Source organism: Nicotiana tabacum, chromosome 9 (genome assembly GCF_000715075.1).
Source record: "Nicotiana tabacum cultivar K326 chromosome 9, ASM71507v2, whole genome shotgun sequence".
In the NCBI taxonomy this organism is placed as follows: domain Eukaryota; kingdom Viridiplantae; phylum Streptophyta; class Magnoliopsida; order Solanales; family Solanaceae; genus Nicotiana; species Nicotiana tabacum.
This window is the reverse complement of record NC_134088.1, coordinates 127,836,350-127,861,566: the sequence shown is the minus strand read 5'-3', so window position 1 is coordinate 127,861,566 and position 25,217 is coordinate 127,836,350. Positions and strand designations below refer to the sequence as shown.

The 25,217-nt window shown below is 37.3% G+C and overlaps 1 protein-coding gene across 1 annotated transcript; it reads right to left on the bottom strand.

Annotated features, from left to right (window-relative positions):
- Positions 1–859: 859 nt before the first annotated feature.
- Positions 860–3,301, bottom strand: LOC107815851 (uncharacterized). Its single transcript, XM_016641495.2, has 6 exons — positions 3,071–3,301; positions 2,911–2,956; positions 2,580–2,776; positions 1,620–1,902; positions 1,412–1,489; positions 860–1,208 (listed from the first exon to the last, which is right to left on the bottom strand). The coding sequence occupies exons 3-6, from the start codon at positions 2,759–2,761 to the stop codon at positions 1,158–1,160; spliced, it is 594 nt and encodes a 197-aa protein (XP_016496981.1). The 5' UTR covers positions 2,762–2,776; positions 2,911–2,956; positions 3,071–3,301; the 3' UTR covers positions 860–1,157.
- Between the last annotated feature and the right edge of the window lie 21,916 nt (positions 3,302–25,217).

Here is a 25,217-nt window from a genome sequence, read left to right as displayed (position 1 = left end):
AAAGTTAATTGTGAGTTCCAGACCAAGTCGCATCTACTACCGATCTGGGAATCTAACATTGTGCGCACTCTTCTTCTCCACTTTCCTGTTAGGCTCAAATATTCTTAAACCTTAACAGAAACTTGAGTGATTGTAATTCAAATTGTGTGATTGTGATAATTTTTAACTATATACGTTTTGTAATTTCATTGTTAAGAAATTGTACATAGTGCTTTTCACCTAAATCTACAACTTCAGTTTCTAAAAATAACAAGCTAAAGTGAGAAAGGGGCTCATGTATAAATGGGCCATCCAAATTTCCCAAATTGTATGTTAAAACCACTTGGCCCAACAGACGCACGCATGCTTATTATTAGGGTATGCATTTTACTTTTTCAGTTCAATTGTATGCATTAATATATGCCGAACCAAATTTCCTTTTCCCCGTTGTTTCTCTTTACAGTTTACAATACAGGGGAAGGTAGATGGCATTTATGTTAGAGAATAAAAGGTAACAAAAAGTCACAAATTTAAGATGATCCCTTCAAAGCATGTTCTTCGTTAATTCCACCAAATAATCTTTTCACACATTTCTCACATATTTGGTTTGTTCATTATCCAACAACCACATATACATAATGAATTGGATGCAATTTTCCTTCTTTACTTTTTCTAGAAAGTCCTTCTGTTTGACTTGGATAAAATGTTAGTACCAATAGTGGAACTACACAAGTTAAGTAGTCATAGGGAAAGCAAGTTTTGACATAAATACCAAAGCCTTTAAAATTTTTGAAGTGCTCTAGAAAGATTTTAAAATCTAAAAGATATGAAGAAAGACTAGTGAATGAAAAGAAATAGGAAGAGTTCAGAGGAAAACATAAGAAAAAAAGGAAAAGCATCATAGAACAGCACACATACAAGTGTACGCATAAAGATTAAGGCGGCCTAAAAAGAAGTATTCATTTTTCAAGATGAGATTAAATTATTAGGAATAATATGCCAAAAATTACATCATTTTCAGATTTGCTTTCCTCATCTTCTCTCTCTGCCACCAAAATAAAATCAAAAGTTTCTATCTTTGCCCATCTTCAACTGCAACTATTTCCAAAAGAATTCCCAAAAATCTATCTGGCTGTCTCTGGCTCTGTCCTTGTTTCCTCACTCATCTTCACCAGATTTTATTCTGAATCACTTTCCATGCTTCCCGTAGCCTTTAATCCTCTTGGTTTCTGCACAATAAATACATCAAAATATGTTATTAACATACAAATTTCTCACTGAAGAAGAGTAGAGCGCGCGTGCGCGGGGATGGGGATTATCCATCAAGTTTCGAACCATGCACGCTGGCCCTCGGAGATTTCTCAATTGTGAAAAAAAAAACCACCTTTCTCATGTGAAGAAACAAAGAGAGCAAAAGCAGCAAGTGGAATACCTTCTTAGAGGTCTTCTTCTCCCTCACTTCATACCTTTCTTGGCACAAGTCTTGCAACCATGTCCCTGGTTGCACCAACTGCAGCACACAACAAAGACAAGTAGCTATTTTCAGACTAGATTTACCATGGAAAGAATCAAGAAATACCTAAATGATAAAAGCCTAATTCTTGGATCATATATCTGAATTCGGAGTATGAGGGACTTACAAGTACGGTTCTTTGTATCAATTTGGCCCTCTTCTTAGGCCTTTGAGGAAGTTTGCAACCTTTCATGGCCATAAAATCTTGTTCTTTTTCTTTACTTGACAATGTGATAAGCAATTTTGGCCAAACCATCTTTTTCTTTTCCTCCCTTGAATCAATGAACAACTTGTTACTATCATCTACACCTACCGACCCTCTCGTTGTATAATATCGGTCCTCCTTCTCGGGGGATGACACTGATGTCTTACGATGCTCATTCGCGTTAGATCTATTCACACCTAGATCCCTGCAATAACAAGTTACCACCAAATTGTAGTACAATCTTTTACTTTTGGGGTAGCCAAAATCCAAGTATTTTTCTGTTTAAGAGATGAGAATCTTCAAACAATTGCCATAGCAATCCATGATTTAAGTATTGTAATAGCTTCACCAGAAACAAATATGATTTGTTCTCAAGTATCATTACCAGCTCACAAATCACTGATGCTTTTCTAACTTCAGATCTAATGAGCTAACCAACCAACCCCAACTAAACCTAGAGACTACAACTTTGAACTTCCTTTCCTTCTAATTTACAGGTAAGACATCAAATTGTAATTACCCCTTGCATAACAACCAGCATATACCCATTTTATTGAACACCAATTTGGAGTATTTCCGCAGGTATGCAAAAAAAAAAACTAATTATTTCTCATAGAATTGACCTATTAAAACCCTTACTCAATCAAAGAATGATTCTTTGCATCAAAATCTGGACATACACTTAGGCAGATTCCATGAAATCTCTACCAATAGCATCTATTAAACCAAAAAGTACTCATAATCTGAAATAAAAATTAAATCTTTAACTCAAATGAGGCATAGTTCTGAATCAAAACACTGACACTATTTCCAACACACATACATCAACAGCCAAAACAAACAAAATTCTTTACTTTATTTATTTTTTTCCTAATTAATTACCTGTTAAGACGATGAGGAGAAGAAATAGGAGGAAGAAGAGTAGATTCCTTGGTATTATCAACAACTCGAGATGTGATTTTCTTCTTCACTACAACACCACCATCAGATTTCCCATTTGAAGTTGAATCTTTCACCTTGAAACACCTTAGTCTTTTTCTGTTTCCCCACTGTAACTTATCCATACCTTTTTGTTCTATCTGCAACACCCAAAAAATTAAAAATAAGGCCATATATAAATTAATTACCCTACTTTAAACATTGACCAAAATTGAAGAGAAACTAAACAAACAAAGAGATTTTAACATCACTAGTGCATAGAACAAAGACTGACCTCAAGATCTATGCTTAGATACAGTACCAGATTATCTTCAAAGACCCTGCATATAAATTAATAAAACTCATTAAACAAAATCTCATGCAAGAACTGAAAAACACAAATAGTACAAGAAAAAAATAGTAAACATTACAAAGATATAAGCTTTCTTATTCACCTTCTTTTGAAGCAGAGAACTCCCAAAAACTGAAAAAAGATGAGATTTTTGTTGAAAGATTCAATGATTTTCCTAAGATAATTCCAATGAACAGCCAAAGATCTTATCTTTTTCCCCTAGTATGAAATGGGGTTCTTGATTTTTTCTCAGAACAGGCGCAGTTTATTCTCTAGAGTGTTGCTACTCTCACCCCTTTTTCTTTCTTCCCACAGTTTTGTGGTTTTTGTATTTGCATTTTTCTTTTTCTTTTGGGCATATTTGAGTAGATTTAACTGAGGCAAATCTTGTCCATTGAATGTTGAATGGACGGCTAGATGAGTTTCCCTCGAATTGACTTATGGAAGTCTGTGGAGAAAACGCACGTGACACTCACGCTCACTCAAACCTTATTGACAGCAAAATTCGGAAACCAGAATATTAGGGAACTGATAATAATTCCATTACGCTTTGAATTAGCATGGATTAAAGAGCCCAAATTAATCTTTGATAATGGGCTGGGCCTAAATTTTTTGTTGACCTTGGGCTAGGTTTGGAGAAAATCAAAATTGGGTTTAGGGTTTATAGGCTCAAGCCCTAATTTAAGGCTGATAGTGTTGTCTCTTTGGTCATTATGGAGTTTCCAGTTTTTGATTTTGTCATGATGGCTGATTGGCTGTTAATAAATGCTAAGATATCTTTGGCTCTGCCACTGCGACAAAGTACTACTAATTTTATCTTTATTTCATAACATTAACAACAACATACCCAGTTTAATCCCACAAAATGGGGTCGGGAGAGGGTAGAATTAATGTACGCAGATCTTAGTGCTAACTTTGTGAAGGTTGATAGGTTATTTCCGATAGATTCCAGCCCAAAGAAAAATGAAAAAAGAGGCCTTCATTACCTTATAGTATTAAAATATTATTCAGTATTTACTGTAGTGTTCCTTGTTCAAAACATTACTCCGACTACTTATAGGTATATTATATTCTGTCTATTAACGTTTTTGGAACCCATGATTATGGATCCGAATCCATTAATATAGAGCATTTTCTTTTCCAAGTGAAATTACCTAGCATATGAAAGAGTGAAAAGGTACTTTCATTGTTGTGGAATAAGAAATCTTTGTATCTTAATGCACGCATTTAATGTATTTGGAGCTAATCCACTTTTTGGGAAATTAAGCAATAATAACAATATTTCTACTTAAAATTCCTTCTACCCTAAAGGAAGAGAATCATTGATTCCAAGTTCTTTTGTTTTTCCGCCGATGACTCTTAGTAATAATAATTCACTAGTGTTAGGATCGAGAATCCGGGTAGTGCGGAATTTAGCCAAACAACGGTATAATGACAATAACAAAGACAATGAAAGTTGATAACAACGACAATTAAAGTAGATAAAGAAGACACAAATTTAACGAGGTTCGGTCAAAGTGACATACGTCCACAAGCGGAGAGGAGCAATTTACTATAACAATAAGAGTACAAAAGAGAGTACAAAATTAGAGTAAATACTCTAATTAATCCCAAATACCCTAAGGGAATAACCTCACAAGATCACTCCAAAGAAAGGGTTCACACAAGTGCTTCCCAACACTAACTCTCATACAAAACACTCTTAATAAAGGAAGAAAGGAAGAAACAAGAAATGAAGACTCAAGTCTTGTTGGTGTGTCTAAAATGAACTAATGGCCTTCCCTTTTATAGGCAAAAAAGTCTTGACCTCTTAGGTGTAAAAGAAGAGATACAACTTGTGCAAATGATGTCCAACACACAATGCAATATTTTTGGGTCCCAAAGAATATTGCCAACAAAGTCTACACTTTGCAAAGATGCTTATGTTTATGTGAGATGGACTCCATTTGACAAAATAATGGCCATATTACAACTAGTGTGGATATAATTTTGTCATTAGTTTCCCATATATATCTAACAATATATATACTCTATATGAAATAAAATCTTCAAAATGATTCGAATATAGCCAACAAACAGAGAAAGAGTTTGGCCAGCGTTTCATTGTTCTTAATACGTTCTTGAGTTTGGCCAAAAGGAGAAACAAGAAAGAAAGAAAAAGCAAAAGAATCATGTAATAATAGTTACATGGGTACCGTTTAATGAATACACATGCATGTCTTTGTAGTATTCATTATTTCAGTTGGCTGTTTCTCAAACTTCGTTAAGGTACATATTGTTCTGCTAGTCAGGCAATAAAGTATGGAATATAATTTGCATATCTCCTATTGGATTGCCTTAGGATTTGGAACGTTGATGTTTTGTTGGTTTTCTGAAAAGGGCTTTTATACAGGGGCCGGAGACAAAGAATAATAAGAATTTAAAAATATTCTTATTAAATTCGTTCATCAAACCCTAATGGTTAGTGTAATTCTCTCAAGGATTTTTGCCTAGATATTGATGAACAAAAAGAGTAATATAAAGTTAGTAGGGTTTGTATTACAAAATGAACATATCCTACTAACCGCTACGGTTTGTACCCAATTAATTGAATAAATTATGAAGTTAATATCTAGAATAACTACTATAATAACTGCTAACTTGATAATGATATTGAATTTGGAGAAATTGAAAACAATATTACCATAAGATGTAGCTAGAGGGTCATTATCATAATAAAACTAAGTCTTCTATTGACCAGTTGATAGGCTAACTTGAGAAGAGAAAGTTAAAGAGTGTTTGGTACAAACGTGACTTGCAATTAAACCAACTTGGTCCTTCGTTAGGTGAACTAATCATGCAAACAAAAGTTAAGATGTATTTCAACCGTATGTATACTATGTGCCTCAAAAGTTGTACCATATTCGAACATGGTTAAAAACTGATTAGACCTTATCAACTCCTTCAACATATTTCAAGGATTAATTACCACTAATATAGATAACATTCTGGTTTTCTTAAATATATCTAGGATTAATAATTAATGTATTGAGAAGCGCCTTTTCAACAGAGGTTTCCTAAAATCCAGGATAGTACGTAGTTTGCATTCCATTTCTCAACGGTCAAGTTAGTCATTGAGCTAACCTTGATTTGTAAATTTTTCAAAGTGGAGGAGAGTGGAAGTGTTTATTACTGAAACTTTGGAAAGGGGAAAAAGCAAAAGATTTATTTTTGAATTTTGAACGCAAAAAGAAACAAAATTGAACAAACTGAGTATGTCCATGAAACTTCCATAGAAAGGAATGGGAAAAAAAATAATTATAAAGGACGAGAGTATGATCAAAACCTATCATCATAATTTGAAATGAATTATTATGCTTAAACGTTGTCATATGCCATTATCTTACCCTTTGCTGAACATTATCATTCATAATTTGACAAAAATGGGGTGAGTTATATTGGGTAAATTTTATCTAAAATACAAAAAAACAAAATTAGAGACTTTCTCATTTCTAGAATTCAAATATACAGCTCAGCTCTTGCAAAACTCTTGAACGATCTCAAACAAAATATATCATAAATTAATACAAGAACAACAACATACCCAGTAATATCCCACACTGTGGGGTCTGGGAAGGGTAGTATAGACGCAGACCTTACCCCTACCTTGTGAGAATAGAGAGGTTGTTTCCAATAGACTCTCGGCTCAGGAAAGCATAAGCACCACATTAATGAAAATATAGACAAGAAGGGACAGTACCAAAAAGCCATATAAAAGCAGAATAAAAACAACAAGACAGTAAGGTGATCAACAATGAAAGAAAACAATGGTTAGTCATAAAAACCTTCTATCAATAGAAAGCGAGACTACGTGCCAATACTACTGTTATGAACACTCTAGACTACCTACTCTACTACCCTAATCCTCGACCTCCATATCTTCCTATCAAAGATCATGTCCTCGGTCAGCTGAAGTTGTGCCATGTCTTGCTTAATCACCTCTTCCCACCTCTTCTTTGGCCTACATTTACCTCTCCGTAAGCGATCCAATGTCAACCTCTCACACCTCCTCACCGGTGCGTCTGGGCTCCCCCTTCTCTCATGACCAAACCACCTAAGTCGCGCTTCCCGCATCTTATCCTCAATAGGGGTCACACCCACCTTGTCGTGAATAACTTCATTTATAATCATATCTAACCTGATGTGCCCGCACATCCATCTCAACATCCTCATCTCTGCTACCTTCATCTTCTGGACATGAGCGATCTTGACTGGCCAACACTCAGCCACATACAACATCGTTGGTCTGACCACCATTCTGTAGAACTTACCCTTAAGTTTCGGTGGCACTTTCTTGTCACATAAAATACCGGAAGCGAGTCTTCATTTCATCCATCCCACCCCAATACGATGTGTGACATTTCCACCAATCTCCTCATCCTCTTGAATAATAGACCCAAGGTACTTAAAACTCCCTCTCCTAGGGATGACCTGCGAATCCAGCCTCATCTCCCCTTCCCCTCCTTGAGTCTCGCCATTGAACTTACACTCCAAGTATTCTGTCTTAGTCCTGCTCAACTTATAACCTTTTGATTCCAGGGTCTGCCTCCATACCTCTAATTGTGCGTTCACACCATCTCACATCTCGTCAATCAGTACAATATCATCTACAAATAGCATGCACCACGGTACCTCCCCTTGGATGTGGCGCGTCAGTATGTCTATCACCAGAGCAAACAAAAAAGGGTTGAGTGCTGACCCCTAATGCAACCCCATCATAACCGAAAAATGGTTTGAGTCCCTATCCACCGTCCTCACTCGGGTCTTTACTCCCTAATACATGTCCTTAATCAGCCTAACATAGGCAACAGGTAAACCTCTAGCCTCCAAACATCTCCACAAAACCTCCCTCGGAACTTTATCGTACGGCTTTTCAGTGCGTAAAACCAAAGACGCTAGTGCCCGAGAGCTCTCATCGGACTCACTCCATCGGTTAACGGATGAGTTCGAAGAAGAAGATTCCATTTTGGTGGCCCATGTTAGAAGTGGTTCTGAACTGCCTCAAGTCAGGGAGGTCGTAGAAGAAGTAGCGGCCGAAGCCTCTGAACCAGGGAGGATCGAGACCGTTTCGCTCCGAGCTGGGGAAGCTTACAAAGAGAATTTGGCCAGTACTTCCCGGTTAGAAAATAATATGCCTAAGGAGGCGCTTGGGGTGATCGACGTCTCTGGGTCGCCTTCGTTTACTGATTCAATGATAAACGATGCCCAGACAATGAAAGGTAACCTCGGCGAGGGGGCCCAAGTAGCAGTATATTCTCTTTACTGGTGAATCAGTTCCCAACCCCGAGTGTTGATCCTACTCGGAGACGGGCAATTTATATATCCATCCCAGAGGACGTCGAGGTTCTTTCTTCCCCGGTAGGGATTTTCAGTTACCTTCGGTGCTTGGTGACCGAAGAGGATCAAACCAAAATGAACGAGGTAGAGGCACCCTGTCTGTTTAACGAAGCTCAACATATGCTGAATCGGGTAATTTCGAATGTCCCTTCGTTATGTATCTAGCTTTAATCATGAATAATCATAATGTTTTTCTTTGTGTTTGCAGGTCTCAGTGCTTCATCATGAGGCCTTTCTTCGATACCGGAAGAATTCAAAGCGTGACGAGGCTGAGGCCCGGGAGCTTGCTAGAAAGAGGGACGCTTACAAGCTCCTTAGTGAAAAATCCAAAGCTGAGCTAGAAGTGGCTCGTAGAGAACATACCGAACTGGTCGAGCAGGTAATGAGAGTTTTTGGAGTTAGTGATGATGAGTCAGACTCAGTAGCTAACAATCTGAACTCGCAGGTTCAGAATAAACTTGACGTGATCGAGCAACTCCGAGGTGAGATGGATGCGGTCAAAGCCGAGACCGAAGAATGAAAAAACAATATGGATCGCTTAGCCTCGGAGAAAGAGACTGCCCAAACACAGTTGGCTTCTGCTAAGGTTCAGCTTCGGACTGCAAAGGAGGAGAACTTGGCGCAGGCCAAAATGATCAAGGGACTCCAATCTCAGCTGAGCTCGGTTGTTTCTGGTCAAGAGAATCTTGCCAAGGAGCTCGAGGCTGCCAAGTCAGAAGTTATTACGGCCCGGAACAAAGCTGATAAAAAAGTGGCCCAGCTCAAAGTTGATGTCGAGGCTATCCAGGAGCAGGCAAAAATCATGGTGAAGCATGCGAGGTGGGAATCCCGAATGGAGACCCTCGAGGGAGTCCATGCTCAGAATTTTGACATATTGACCGAAATCGAGAATGCCAAGACATGCGAAACCAATGCTCGGAGGCTAGCTTTTCCCGATGAGGATTCTGAGGCGTTTGAAGAGTCGGGTGAGTCCGCTGGTGAAGAATACCTCATATGCGACGATGTATCCCCCGATGAGGATTAGGCCATTTTTTCGTCTTTTGTACTAACTTTTTTGTTGAGGTCGTTCGGCCTTTGTAAAAACAAGCATGCATCGGGGCTATTCAGCTTTTGTAAATAAATTTTGATATATATAAATAAGGCTTTTTCCTTTCATCGTTTCTCGAATTTTTCCCTTGTTTTTTTATTTATCTTAACGACGGTCGAAATGCCTTAGCATGAAATAATTATCTCGGAATGGCCATAGCCTTTTAATTCGGGCAATGCCAAATAAGCTTTATGCCCTCGAGTTTTATTAAGTCAGAACGGCCTTAGCCTTTTAATTCGGGCAATGCCAAATATGCTTCATGCTCTCGAGTTTTATTAACTCGGAACGGCCTTAGCCTTTTAATTCGGGCAATGCCAAATAAGCTTCATGCCCTCGAGTTTTACTAACTCGGAATGACCTTAGCCTTTTAATTTGGGCAATGCCAAATAAGCTTCATGCCCTCGAGTTTATTAACTCGGAACGGCCTTAGCCTTTTAATTCGGGCAATACCAAATAAGTTTCATGCCCTCGAGTTTATTAACTAGGAACGGCCTTAGCCTTTTAATTCGGGCAATGCCAAATAAGCTCTATGCCCTCGAGTTTATTAACTCGGAACGACCTTAGCCTTTATATTTAGGCAATGCCTACAGTCCCCGAGTGAAGTGAGTGTTCGAACTCGGATTAAGGTGGCCCTTGGGCTCGATATCTTTGGCTTCTTGAAATATGTAGGAAATATTTTAAAGGACAAGATGTTTATATGCAAGGAAGAATCTTCTCTTATATTCTTGTGCGCAACAGTTGTACATGTATGCATATTTTGTGCCAAGGCTCGAGCGGTCCATGTGGGCACGGTTCTTTTGACTGTTTGACCCTTACAATAAATCCTATTGATCGAGTCACGAAGTTTCTTTCCTTGTCATAGTCAATAACCGAGGGTGTTTCCCCCTAGTGTTCAGGGATAATTGAAGTGTGGCCTCGAATGTTGTTGTAACTATTGCCACCGGTTCGTAGCCGGCCTTCGATTCTAAGTTAGCACGATTTACTTACTGCCTCATTAAAAACCTTGCCGGAAAACCCATTTGGGACAAAATCTATTCAAGAGAAAAAGAGTGCAACGCGTGCTTTCAAACCTAGGATCTCATATCATCCTTTGTAGGTTGCATGCAAGTGTCAGTTTGAAATGTAAAAAAAAAAATAGAAGAAAGAATTGGGGTCGTACCTTCGAAATAATATCGTTTTAAGTAAGATATATTCCAGTCGTTTGGTAATTGCTCGTCGTTCATTGTTCCGAGCTTGTAGGATCCTTTTCCGGTAATCTCGATAATTTGGTACGGTCCTTCCCAGTTTGACTCCAAATTCCCTTTGTTCGAATTTCGGGTGTTCAATGTAACTTTTCTTAGTACTAAGTCCCCGATATTGAAGTACCGAAGGTTGGCCCTTCGATTATAATATCTCTCGATTAGCTATTTTTGGGCGGCCAATCGGACAAGGGCGGTTTCGCGCTTTCATCTAATTGTTCCAAGCTTGTACTCATAGCCTCGTCATTTGATTCCTTTGTTGCATGTCGGAATCTGAGGCTCGGTTCTCTGACCTCGACCGTTATTAAAGCTTCTGTGCCCTAAACCAAAGAAAACAGGGCAGCCCCGGTACTAGACTTCGAGGTTATACGATATGCCAACAAGACTTCAGGTAGCATATCCTTCCATTTTCCTTTGGCGTCGATCAATTCTTTCTGAGGTTTTGGATTATGGTTTTATTGGTGGATTCTGCTTGTCCGTTACCACTAGGGTGGTAAGGAGTGGATAAGATTCTTTTGATCTTATGATCTTCGAGAAACTTGCTTACTTTGCTGCTAATAAACTGTTTCCCGTTGTCGCACACAATCTCGGCCGGTATTCTGAATCGACATACGATGTGGTCCTAGATGAAATCGATAACTTCTTTTTCTCTGACCTTTTCATACACCTGTGCTACCACCCATTTAGAAAAATATTCAGTTATAAATAAAATAAACTGAGCCTTACCGGGTGCCCGAGGGAGGGGACCGACGATGTCCATCCCCTATTTCATGAAAGGCCATGGTGACAAAACCGAATACAGAGGCTCCCCAGGTCGATGGATCATCGGAGCATGCCTTTGGCATTCATCACATTTTCGAACGAACTCCTTTACATCTTTTTCCATGTCGATCCAGTAGTAACCGGCTCTGATTATTTTTCGAACCAGTGATTCAGTGCCCGAATGATTTCCACAAGTACCCTCGTGGATTTCCCTCAGAACGTACTCAGTATCTCCCGTCCAAAGACATTTTGCAAGTGGACCATCGAATGTTCTTATGAACGAGGTTCCGTCTTCGGCCAAGCTAAATCGGGCTGCTTTTGTACGCAAGGCCCTTGATTCTTTTGGATCCGAGGGCAAATTTTTGGTCCTGAGATACTCCACGTACTTGTTCCTCCAGTCCCAAATTAGGCTCGTTGAGTTGATCTCGGCGTGGCCTTCTTTCACCACCGATCTCATAAGTTGCACGACTTCTCCTGAATTGAACTCGTTATCTTCGACCAATGATCCCAAGTTAGCGAGGGCATCGGCTTCGCTGTTTTGATCCCGAGGTACATGTTGGAAAGTTCATTCTTTGAACTGATGTAATGCCACCTGTAGCTTGTCTAAGTATCTCCGCATTCGTTCTTCTCTAACCTCGAATGTTCCGTTAACTTGGTTTACCAGAAGGAGGAAGTCGCACTTGCTTCGATCACCTCTGCTCCCAAGCTTTTGGCTAATTCAAGGCCTGCAATCATGACCTCATATTCAGCCTCGTTATTAGTTAATTTCACAGTTTTAATAGATTGTCTAATTATATTACATGTTGATAGCTTTAGTATAATACCAAGTCCGGACACTTTGGCGTTCGAGGCCCCGTCTGTAAAGAGGGTCCAGATTCCCGAAGATGTCCCTGAGTTAGCCAATAACTCTCTTTCAACCTTGGGTATCAGGGCCGGTGTAAAGTCAGCCACAAAATCTGCCAATATTTGGGACTTAATGGCGGTCCGAGGTCGATATTCAATATCGTACCCACTTACTTCCACTGCCCATTTGGCCAATCGGCTCGAGAGTTTGGGTTTATGCATAACGTTCCTTAACGGGTAAGTAGTTATGACACATATGGGGTGCAGCACCCCGGAAAATTTCGAAGAACTTACGCGCTATTAAGAAAGTTGATGTGCGCTAATTATATTATTTTATGTGCAAAAAGGGACTATTAATATGATGGATATCAATTGGATATGATAATAAGTGTACGAGACATATTATAAGTGATGTGGGGTATAAGGATAGCCTTAACTCCAAGTCAAGTTGGAAATTACATGATAGACTAAAGTTCCAAATATATATATATATATATATATATATATATATATATATATATATATATATATATATATATATATATATATATATATATATATATATATATATATATATATATATATATATATATATATATATATATATATATATATGGGCTATATGATAGAAAACCTATCAAATGAAAGATATTTGAGTCTAGTTTCTAATGCTTCAAACCGTTTGTCATTTGAGCATTCCTACAAGAAGTTATGACCAAATTACCAAAGACTGATAGAGGAGTATGCAGCTGCGAAGCATCCGGGGCCGCGTCCGAAAGAAAGGCTGGTAGTGAAGTGTTGCCATAGCGTCCAGGTCCACATCCGAGCTTCAAAGAGGAGTGAAGTGGGGATGCGAAGCATCCAGGGCCGCATCCGAAACCCAGAAATCTAGGCTTATAAATACAAAATCGGGGGAAGAGAGTATTTTTTGTATTGGGATTAGGGTTCTTGATGGTGAAGAGATGATTTTGAGCTCAAATCAAGTCCAATCAATTAAGGTAAATTGTTAATGATGTTTTGGGTTGATACTTACTCAATATACATGAGTTCTAACATCATTCTTACATCCAAATACTAGTTTTTATCATCAAATCCTCAAGAACACAAAAATCACCAAAGTTGTGATTTTTCAAGATTGATCTACTAGATGTAATTCCAATGCTTGAAACTTGTTTATTATGAGTAGTTAGAAGTATTTGAAGCAATTGTTACAAGTTTTAATGGTTGAAAGATTGGATTATAAAACTCTAGTTCATGGCATGAATAGTACTTTTGAGAAAATAAGAGAGAAGATGAATGGTAATCTTGGCGATGAAATTTATGAATACAATGAACCTATAGAATTATTTGTTAGCAAAAGATGGAAGTGATCAACTAAGTAATCACCCGAATTGTATAGTTTTCAAGCGTTGATTATGAAAAATGATGAATAGTAACTTGGTGGCAATGGATAATTGATGTAGTATCATTAATGACTTCGAATGGGTATTAAAATATAATAATGAAGTTGAATGGTCTAGCATGTAAAACTATTTGGCGATTTGAGTTGTTGGAGGCTTGTAGCCAACTTATGAGCCATATATGGATGTTGATCAATATCTTATTTCATATTCTGATGTAATTAGGATATCAAATTGTAGATATCGACTTGTTGGCGATGTTGAGCATTTTAATTAGCATTGAAATGACGGAGGAGGATTGAAAGCTTGTGAATGTTAATAAAGCGAAAGCGGGATATGTTGATTAAAACTTTCTCTTCTTGAGGGACTTTCTCTAAAAATATATTTCGAGTTAATACTTAAGCCGTTTGCAAATGTGCTTTCGTACTTGTGGGGACAAACAAGTACGGATGTCTCCATGTATTAAAATATTATATTGCATATGTAGTGTCATACTGTTTTATAAAATTTTATTTTAAATCTTGTTGGCAAAATGACACTCAAGGTAAATGTTATAAGTTTTTATCAAAACTTACGTATTTACAAGGGTATACATATTTGAGTGCTAAAGATAATTTTTCGTGAAAAGTATTTCTTTTGGAAATTGACGAACAGAATGGCACTTGCGGTATCTTTTAAAGATTGATGTTAAATTGCTAAAGGCTTTAGCATTAAAAAGGTTATTTATTTAAATTTTGTTCAAATGATTTAAATTTTCTATAAATACTATGATTTGATAAAAATAGATCATTTGAGGCTTTTATGCTATGAATCTATTTTTTGAAGTATCAAATGTTTGGTAGTTACTTGTGTTCACCGAGATTGGCTTCGGATATATCGTGTTCGTTGTCATGAAACTACACGTATCAGTGTAGGCATAGATGGCCACTTTGTGCTATAGACTACGGTTGAGTGCTCTCCCTCGAGAGAGTATTATTTTGTGCTATTATTAGCATAGCTGAGTCGAATCGTACAACACTACGATGAGACGACCTAAGCAAGTAGGGTATATGATATTTGCCGCTAGGTACATAGCCTAGTTGACCTTCTTATGTCGGTGATGGTATAGTACTCCCACTGGAAGGTAAGGATGATTTTCTTATGTTTAGGCCTAAGGAGCCGAAAGTGATTTCGATGACTTAAAGCAAATGGAATAATTTTGTATTATTTTATCCAAAATCTTAGATTGATGTAAATGTTTTAAAAGTTTATATTGTGGGTTATATTTCACTTGGTTGTTATTTAAAATAACAAGGGTCGTGAATTGATAAAATTTCTTATCGTTTTATATCAAATATTGGTGCATTATTTTTATAAAGTTTGTCCCAAGAACTTAAGTTAGAGAGAGTCTATGACACTTATTGAGTACCGTTGTAGTGTACTCAGCCCTTAGGGCCCCCCTCTAGGGTCGCACTTACTTTACATGTTTCAGGATGATGTATGATACGTAGCATGCGGTCAGGCGAGGATAACTCTCTTTCCGAGGTATTATGAAGCACCACTTTTATTTCGTGGTAGCTATCATGTTATTACTTATTTTATTTTGTTGGAAATACTCCAAGTGTTTGTTCTATTCTTTGGTATATAGGCTCCATAGATAGTTGTGAAAGGTTATAGTAACGGGGTTGTACACAACATACATGAAAGTATATTTATTTTACTTAGTCTCATTGTTATTATCATGAAAGATGTCATGTGTGATTTTGAATTGGAAAATATTTTATCATTTAACTTGAAAATGTATATGAATTTCAAAAAGATTCCGCAGTTAAATTGGTTTTCATGCATATTATTTGAGTGCATCACATGGTTTGGTTCGCTCGAGTCAAGTAGTATGCCGGGTGCCGGTCACGTGGTTTTGGGTCGTGACATGGGGTGACATTGGAAGTATGGTTTTATCTTCCTAGAGGCACTTAGCAAAGCGAGCGCCAATTTTTCTAGGTGGGGGTATCTAGTTTCGGCCTCACCCAAGGTCCGGCTAACATAATAAATCAGAATTTACGTACCTTGTTCTTTCCGAACTAGGACTCCACATACTGCTATCTCCGATACTGCCAAATACACATATAGTTGTTCGTCTACCCTCGGTGTTTGAAGCAGTGGTGGGCTCAATAAATACCGCTTAAGTTCTTCCAATGCCCGTTGGCATTCCAGGGTCCATGTGAAGTTGTTTTTCTTCTTCAGTAACGAGAAAAATCGATGACTCTTATCGGTGAACCTCAAGATAAATCGTCCCAAGCGGCAATTCGCCCGGTTAGCCTTTGCACGGCCTTCACGTTGTCCACTATCGTGATATCTTCGATAGCTTTGATCTTGTCGGGATTGATCTCGACTCCTCGGTTGGATACCATGAACCCGAGAAATTTACCTGATCCGACTTAGAACGCGCACTTTTCCGGATTCAGCTTCATGTTGTACTTCTTTAATATACTGAAGGTTTCCTGCAAATGCTTTAAATGGTCCTCTGCTTGCACGGATTTAACCAACATATCGCCAATGTAAACTTCCATCAATTTTTCTATTTGTTCTTCGAACATCCGATTTACTAGGCGTTGGTATGTGGCACTGGTATTTTTTAATCCAAACGACATTACATTATAACAGTAAGTGTCGTTTTTAGTGATAAAGGAGATTTTTCCTGATCACCAAGGTCCATCCGTATTTGGTTGTACCCGGAATAGGCATCGAGAAAACTGAGCATCTCGTGGCCGGCCGTGGCATCGATCATACAGTCGATGTTGGGCAAAGGAAAAGAGTCTTTGGGGCATGCTTTATTCAAATCTTTGTAATCTACACACATTCTCAGTTTATTCTCTTTTTTAGCGACTACCACTACGTTTACTAACCAATCAGGGTATTTAATCTCTCGAATTAACCCTATTTTTAGGAGTTTAGATACCTCGTCCTTGATGAAAGCATGTTTTACCTCGGACTGGGGCCTCCTCTTCTGCTTGACCGGATTAATTTTTGGGTCCATGCTTAGTTTGTGAGTGGTTATTTCTGGTGGGATCCATGTCATATCAAGATGGGACCAAGCAAAACAATCTATGTTAACTATAAGAAATTAAATAAATTTTTTCCTGAGCTCAGTAGTTAGTCCCGTGCCCAGGTATACCTTTCGATCGGGCAAATGCTTGATTAATACAACCTGTTCTAACTCTTCGACCGTCGATTTCATTGCGTCGGAGTCATCAAGGATTATAAAAGATCGGGGAACCCCGTAATCATCGTCTTCGTAAGTCTTTTACTTATCTGATTGGATCGTGACCGGAATCGGTAATTGCTATTTGGCCTTTGGGTTGGCGCCAGAATTCGGTTCCTTTGGTGTTATGAGCATTGATATCGGAATCACTTCTTCGATGGCAAACATCTCTTTTGCTGCCAGTTGTTCCCCGTAGATTGTCTTGATCCCCCCTGGGACTGGGAATTTTAGCACTTGGTGAAGAGTTAAGGGTACTGTCCTCATGTGATGGACTCATGGCCTTCCGAGAAGGGCGTTGTACCTCATGTCCCTTAGATTACATAAAACTTGGCCTCTCGTACGATTTCGGCGGTATTGACCGGTAACGTTATCTCTCCTTTGGTAGTTTCATATGCCATGTTGAACCCGTTTAGGATTCGGACTGCTGGCACGATCCTGTCTGGTAGACCAAGTTGTTTTACGACCTTCGACCGAATAATGTTGGCCGAGCTACCTAGATCAATTAACATACGTTTAATTCTATTATTGTTTACGAGTATAGATATTGCCAACGCATCATTGTAAGGTTGTACGACCCCTTTTGCATCCTCGTCACTGGAAGATAAGACTCATTCCGGTATGTAATCTCGAGTTCGTTTATCCATGGTGATAGAGATTCTGGTATGTTTCAACATTGGCTCCTTTGGGATATCGACTCCACCGATGATCATATTAATTACGTGTTGAGGTTTGATATGCTCTTATTTCGTCTATCTGTTAGAATCCCTGTTCCTGAAATAATTCTTAGCTCGGTCGCTCAAGAACTCTCGAAGGTGCCGGTTATTGAATACTCGGGCTACTTCTTCTCCCAGTTGTCGACAGTCTTCTGTTCTATGACCGTGAATTCCATGATACTTGCATACCTGGTTGGGATCTCTTTGAGCTGGATCAGATTGTAGAGGTCGAGGCCATTTGGTATCCTTGATTTGCCCGATGGCTGATACGATGGTAGCTGCGTCAATATTAAAGCCTCAGTGCTTCTTTAGGCCCGTGGGCCTGTCAAAACCGTTTTTGGTCATTAGCCCCCGGTTGTTTTGACCTTAGTCATTTCTTCTTTCGTTTCTTATGGGTTCTACCCTGACCCACTGTTCCTCCGCTCTCCATTATAGGGCCGATATCGATCCATGTTTGATCCTGGTTCACGATCGATGTCCCTCTTGGCTCTATCGTGAGTCCTAACGGGATATATAGACTCCGAAGGTGCCCTAAGTTGATCATCTTCGACTCTGATTTTCGATTGATACCGATTGTGTACATCGGCCCAAGTAACAACATGGTATTTTATGAGGTTTTGTTTTAATTGCAGCGAAGCCACCGAGCTTCGAATATTGAGTCCCTGACTGAAAGCGTGAATAACCCAATCATCAGCGACCAGCGACAGATCCATTCATTCCATTTGAAAAAGGGACACGAACTCCCTGAGCATCTCGTTCTCCTTCTGTTTGACTTTAAAAAGATGTGATTTCCTGGTTTCGACCTTAATGGCACCTGCATGTACTTTTACGAAAGAGTTTGCAAGCATAGCAAATGAGTCAATAAAATTAAGAGGTAACTTGTGATACCATATCATGGCTCCCTTCGATAGGGTCTCCCCAAATATTTTTAACAAAACACACTCAATTTCGTCGTCTTCCAAGTTGTTTCCTTTGATGGCACATGTATAAGAGGTCACATGCTCGTTTGGATTGGTCGTTCCATTGTACTTAGATATTTCGGACATACGAAATTTTTTGGGGATCGATTTTGGGGCCGCGCTTGGAAGAAAAGGTTTTTGCACGAACTTCCTGGCATCCAGTCCCTTCAACATCGGGGGCGCTCCTGGGATTCCCTGGAATTATATGTTTCGACCTTTTTATCGTTCGCTTCGATCTTCTTTTTTCCTGATTCTACCCGCTTTGTCAGCTCCTCAAGCATTTTTATAATTGCGGGATTAGTCCTCGACTCTCGTTCATTCGATCTTATCACAGCTGGTTCCGTTCTGCGAGTGACTTCTTGCGATGGATCGGGTTCAACCCTGCTCGGTGCTTGGATTTGGCTCTGCAAATGAGCTATCGCCACTTGTTGAGCTTGCAGTATTTTGAAGATCATGCGTAGGTTGATCCCGTCTTCTTCAACGTTTTGTGTGTTTCGAGTAGCCGATCGGGCTCCACCGCGGACGCTATTTTCAGGGTCGGTAGACAAGTTTGCTTCGATGGCCACATGCGAATTTACATCAATCGGTTTTGCGGTCCGAATTCCAACGACATCAACGGGTGGCCCTGTATTACAGGGCATCGTGTTGTTATTCTCACCTTGATAACTTGATTCGTTGTCGATATGTAGAGGTGATAATTGAGAGTTTGTCATTTTTAGCCTGAAATCAAAGACACTTCAAAGAGCAAGTGTAAAGCAGTGTGCGTTATAGAGATTTGTATCAAATAACCATTATTATCCTTTAGCCCCACGGTGGGCGCCAAACTGTTTACCCCCGAAATCGGATAACAATTGAATTTATAAGCGATTAAAGATATGTGATCTAATTCGATACAAAGTGAGAAATCAGATCTAATATGGAAGAATAAGTAGAAATACAAATACAAACCATGCAAATTGAACAACTTGAGCCTCGTAGGATTAACTTCCTTCGAATTTAAATGTGATATTATTGAAGCCAGAAATGATATGAACAAAGCTGGAAAAAATAGTATCTTGCTCTCTGGAGTATGTTACAATGTGTCCCTCTATATTACTCAGTCCCCTATATATATTTAGGGAGATTAGGCTTTTAAGACATTATTTTATATGAAATTATGTAGACTGTTAGCTCCCTTTTTGACTTAATCCCGTAATTTCCGCTATAATGGTTAGTTAATGGTGAGAATCACGGATCCTTATCGGATGAGTTGGCAAAGCTCTTCTTCGAGGCCGTTAGAAGTAGGATAGGTCGTGCTTTGGTAAACTCGAGGGCAAATCTGATAGTCTTGTCGAATTTCGAACCTCGATATTGAGCTTGACTTCATCTATAACTTCGATCTCTTACAGATGAACCGAGCCTGATCTATAGTTCCAAATGCTCGATCAAGTATCGAGATCGGTTCTACCCGTATACAATTACTACTCCAATTTTCATTTAGTAATATGATATGATGTTACAGTCCAACGATTTTAGGTTTGCTTTGAAAGTCTTGCGCGATGAGACATTATGACTTTTCTGCGTTATACCTCTCACAGCATTTTGGTTAATATTCAAAGCAACCATCAGATAGAAAACGACCAAGTAACAATATCTCTTTGGCTAGTCTTCAAGAATAATTATTTGACAATTATTTTATTATTGATGGAATTAGAGGTTTTTTCTAGAAGCAAATTATGAAAAAGAATTGTTGTCACTAGAGACAATCCAGTGAAAATCGTCAAAGCTATAACTAATTCTCAACACTAACTACTTTTGTGTGATTAAGATGTTAATACAAGTTTATTGTCACGAATTAATTTTGTTATGTGCAAGACAATCAAATCACTTATTACATTGTTCACCTCAAATTAATTTCTTACTATAAACTGTTAGTCAATACTGTAAATGAAGTGGAAATTATATTAAACTTGTTAATCACCTGGGCGGAGCTAGAGCGTCGGGAGCGGGTTCGGCCGAACCCACTAATTTTAATTCGAACTCTATATTTGTCTTTAAAATTTTATTGAATATGTATAAACTATTAATTTAGAACTCAATAACTTCAAATGATTAGAATCCCGAACTCATAAGTTTGAAATCTTAGCTCCACCGTTGTTAATCAAATTTTCATATTTTATGTTCAACTTATTTTCTTTGTTTAATAATCATGTGGCATGCGCATGAACTGCTCACATTACTTTTTATCAGAGATGCCGAATATTACAAGAATTCAAACGTCAAAAAATACCAACTTACACCTACTTTGATTTGCCTTTTTACACTAACTCAATGAATGCATAGTATTCAAGAAACTGCGTATAAACAGTCAATTCCCTTCCCTTTTACGTAATTCATAAGCTATGTTATTCTCGTACTCCTTTACTATTCCCGGAATATTTATTGCACTTTCGCTTCGCCTATATATTCATATATTTTCCTTTATTATTTTTTCTAAGATAGGTTAACAGTAGTTTCCTTGTCCGTCATTTACCTAGCAGATCAATCATTGACAATATATCATTTCTATATATAATAATTAAATTAACCAAAAAATTAAAGTATCATTTAATTTATGCTTGCAAATAATTTCATGTAGCATTTTCACAATATTAAAGAAAAAGGAGAAAAAGAAATCACTAATAGTAAATTTAGCACAAGGTGACCACTATCCCTTTCGCTAATAAACTTTTGAAAAGTTTATACTAGTGAAAATTCCAAGAAAAACAAAACAGTGGTTAAGAAGACAGCTTTGAGGTGGTGACCCGCCAGTATTTTAATAAGAGATGTACTTTATAAACCACTCCATGTTACACTCTGTCAAATTTCGGGCAGCGGGCAGCCCTTCCTTTATTTGCTGTCACAATTTAAGTACTACACTAATTAATTAACTAAACTTTAACTTCTAAATAAAATAAAGTATGAGCTGTTAGAAGGGTGTGAACAATGTTAGTATTAGATACTCAGAGATAAAATTTAATATAGTTCAAGTTTTGTTCGCTTCATTTGGAAATTGGAACCAATAAATGGTAACAAAATTTTCCAATAGAGAAACACCAAATTCTAGCTTCAATTTCTAATATTAATTCATAAATGATGCTTCACTTCAACAGTAGTTGAGCTCAGCTATATGCATTTTTTTATTTATAATTTTACTATATTCCTATGTGTTCCATTCCAGTACAAACCTATTATAACCCTCTTTCTTTTGTTAAAAAACCAATATTCTTTGTAAAATCAATCTATTCATATGCTTTTTCCTTTAGTTCAATATATCGTTCATTCAAATAAATATTATTATCAAATATAAGTAAAATTTACTGCTTAAAACATTCAAAAAATTTAGTAAAGTTTTGCTTTAACATTTTGAAATATGAACAGAGATTATTTCATTTATCAATAAGTTATTTTGGATTTAGATACTTATAAGTAAGGAGAAAATAAGTCTTGTCAATCACTAATTAAAGACTTGAAATGTCCAACATAATTAAAATACTTTCACATGTGGTATCGCACTTTCAACCTGTCCGTAATTCTTCTTCGCTTTCCTACACCACACAGCAGCTATATATAAACACCATATTAGCCCATAATCTTCCTTCAGTAGAATCTCTGCAGTTCCTCTTTGCATTTGCCTTTCAGCATTTTGCTCTCAAATAGGAATTTCAGAGTCTCTCTTTTTCTCACATTCCCAAATTTCTACAAGAAAATGGAGGGCATTAAAATGAAGATGTTTGTTGTTGCTGTCGTCATCATGATGATGGCTATCTCCGCCGTGAAGGGCGTCGCCGCCGCTGATTCTCCGGCACCTGCTCCGGCTTCCGATGCCACCATCTTCGTCCCCACCTTCTTCGCTTCGTTTGTTGCTCTTGCTTTTGCTCTTCTCTTCTAATTTAGCTCCATGTATTCTTGATTAAATCATGAGGGTCGTTTCGTAATTTCATTATTTTGTTTTGTTTTGTTTTGGAGTGACTCTTTGATTGTATTTTGTTAGTTTCATGTATTTTTGTGTAATATATTTGAAATTTTAGTGAGTTTTTAGGTTATTACTATTGATAAGAGATCTTGACTCTAGTGTTTGGCTTCATAATTTCATTTCTTTAATTATTTAGCTTTTAAAGATGACACTATTTTAAGATTCGTTCATTTAATATGGTAGAGATAATTATATGTTGCAAAAGTGATCAAACGACATCTTTACCTTAAAATTATAGTATGATGTTTTTCCCCCTAGTATATTTGAAGCTAATTTGGAAGGTAAATACTTCTTTAATATGCTTAGTTTCCTTAAAAGTGTACCGAATTGCAAAAATCTCAAGAAAGCAAAGGCACATTCTAATCAATTCAAAGTAAATTGAGAAAAATAAATTGACGAAAAAGAATCTTTATAAGCATCATATGTTGGACGATATATACTTTTTAAACCTCTTTTGTTATTCATTCTAGAAAGAACTCCAAACCTATAAATTTACTTTAAATTAAAGGCCTAACTAGTTGAACTACCTTTGGAGCCTTTTGTAAGGTGAAGTTCTTTATTAAAGTAACAAGTTGAGAGTGATTCCACTAATTGCTGTTGCAGTGGAATGTACAATAATGATTATTCTGAGAAATGTGAATTTCAAGTCTCCAAACATATGCATTTTCAAACCTCATAAGGTTACGATCATCTAAGAATTTCAAGAAAGACCACATGAGCAGCATGCAAGTTAATACTCAGCTTGCTTTTATTTGTGATGTTTTGACTTTTTACGCCTCTTAATAAATAATAAATAAAATGCATAATTTATCATGATACACATTAATTGATGCATATTTTTAGAATTAATGTTGTGGTATAACAGAAAAAAGGAAATTATCTAATCTTGATATGCTAAAAGTGACAAGTAAAAATAAAAATTTATTTTTAGAATACTGGACAAGTAAAAGTGAACAAAGGGATAACTACTCGTTTTACATGTAAGGAATCATTAGTTGTATAAACAGAGAGGGGTGAAAAGGAAAAAGAGCTAGATTGAGCTGAGTTTGCACGAACACCCCAATTATAAAAATAAAAAACAAAAAAAAGCAGCTAGAGATTTCTAAATTCGTTTAAAGTGGTAGCCTTACATGAAAACAAATCCTTATCCACGTAATATATTTGAAGGAAAAAAAAATGAAGCCCTACAATGTCCAGTGATTAGGTAATTACTTGAGAGAAGTGTAAAATGGGACAAAAGGGGTGGCGAAGTTCAAATTTCTAATTATTTGAATGGTCAAGTAAATTTAGGAATAGAAGAAGCAGAAGTGAGATTGAATAGATGCCATATAAATTAAGTGATATTTTTTGTTGAGTAGGAGCCATTGAAGAGAATTCTTTGGGCATCAATTGATGGTGACTCTTGAGTTGTATATGTGAACTAACAAGTTGTGCTCTTTATTGAAAGTTTCAATGAAAGGCCACCAAATTGTGCAAAATATGGACAACTCATCTCATAAATTTATAGCTACCAAATTTGGCCAATGATGGACTTACATGAGAATGCTGACATGAGTAATGAGAAATACAGTAAAAAAATATAATCGCTCGTAGGTAGAAGGTTTTTTGCGTTCAAATCTAAGAGACTCTTATGTGCTCGGGCACTTACTATTTTTAACCAAACCCTGTAACCAGTGGCGAAGCCACATGATCACAAGTCGAAAAAATTGTATTGTGTATATAGGTAAAATATTACGTTTTAGATATATATAACACATATTGAACACCATTTGTCGGAAATTTTTTTCACTTCTTCCAAATTTAAATAACCTTGAAAAATTCCTAGCTTCGCCACTGTTTAGGAAACTAGCATTAACATACAAGTAACTTGACTGAACATTCTTTTGTGATTAGTAGCAACTCCAAAATGAGTATCCATGACCTAAAAATCTTGGGTCCACCATTGAATAAGGCTGCTAGCTAGGTGTTCTGATACTTTATATTTAAATCTTTTTTCCTATGAGCTGCTGCCACAAAATCTCATTTGATAAAGATTTACCTTAATGTATTAACTTTCCTATTTCTTTAGAAATAAATTAATGGGATGATCTCCTCTTTATGTTGCTAGATTTGCTTGTTTTGGTTTCCATGTGTGAATATAATTCACTTAAACCAAAAGTAGGAACTTTTGGAGCCATCACAAAAATGTCAAGGATCACTGCTAAAATTAAAAAGCCCTAGAATTTTTGGTTTTAGGCAAAATGTTTGAAGCTAGAATCCACTAATTCAAACCACCACATGGCTACAAAAGAGAAGATACTCCTCCTAATCAATATGCTAATATCTTTGATTAAACATGATGGATGTCTATCTATATTTCATTTGGGGTGCACATGGGGGAGTAAATAATGGCAAAGAGAAAAGGCCTAAACATATGATTAATCCATCCCTCAATAATTCTTCATCATCATCAAAATGCAGCTTCAAAACTTGGTTGGTTGGTTTGGACCTTTATCCCTAGATTATACTAAGTATACATATTTATCTATCAATGCCTTTTTTATCTTTATTCGAGTGAGTTTGTTCGTTTAAGAAATAGGTCAAGATTTACATCACTTGAACTATTAGTTGGGATATCCATGTATGTTACTTTTCTTA

Bases quoted from the DNA above. Each gene is read 5' to 3' on its own strand.
- LOC107815851 (XM_016641495.2), bottom strand. From the start codon at position 2,761: ATGGATAAGTTACAGTGGGGAAACAGAAAAAGACTAAGGTGTTTCAAG. The intron at 1,490-1,619 runs GTAAGTCCCTCA...TGTGTGCTGCAG, and splicing joins TGATACAAAGAACCGTACTT to TTGGTGCAACCAGGGACATG. The intron at 1,209-1,411 runs GTATTCCACTTG...TTTATTGTGCAG, and splicing joins AGAAGAAGACCTCTAAGAAG to AAACCAAGAGGATTAAAGGC.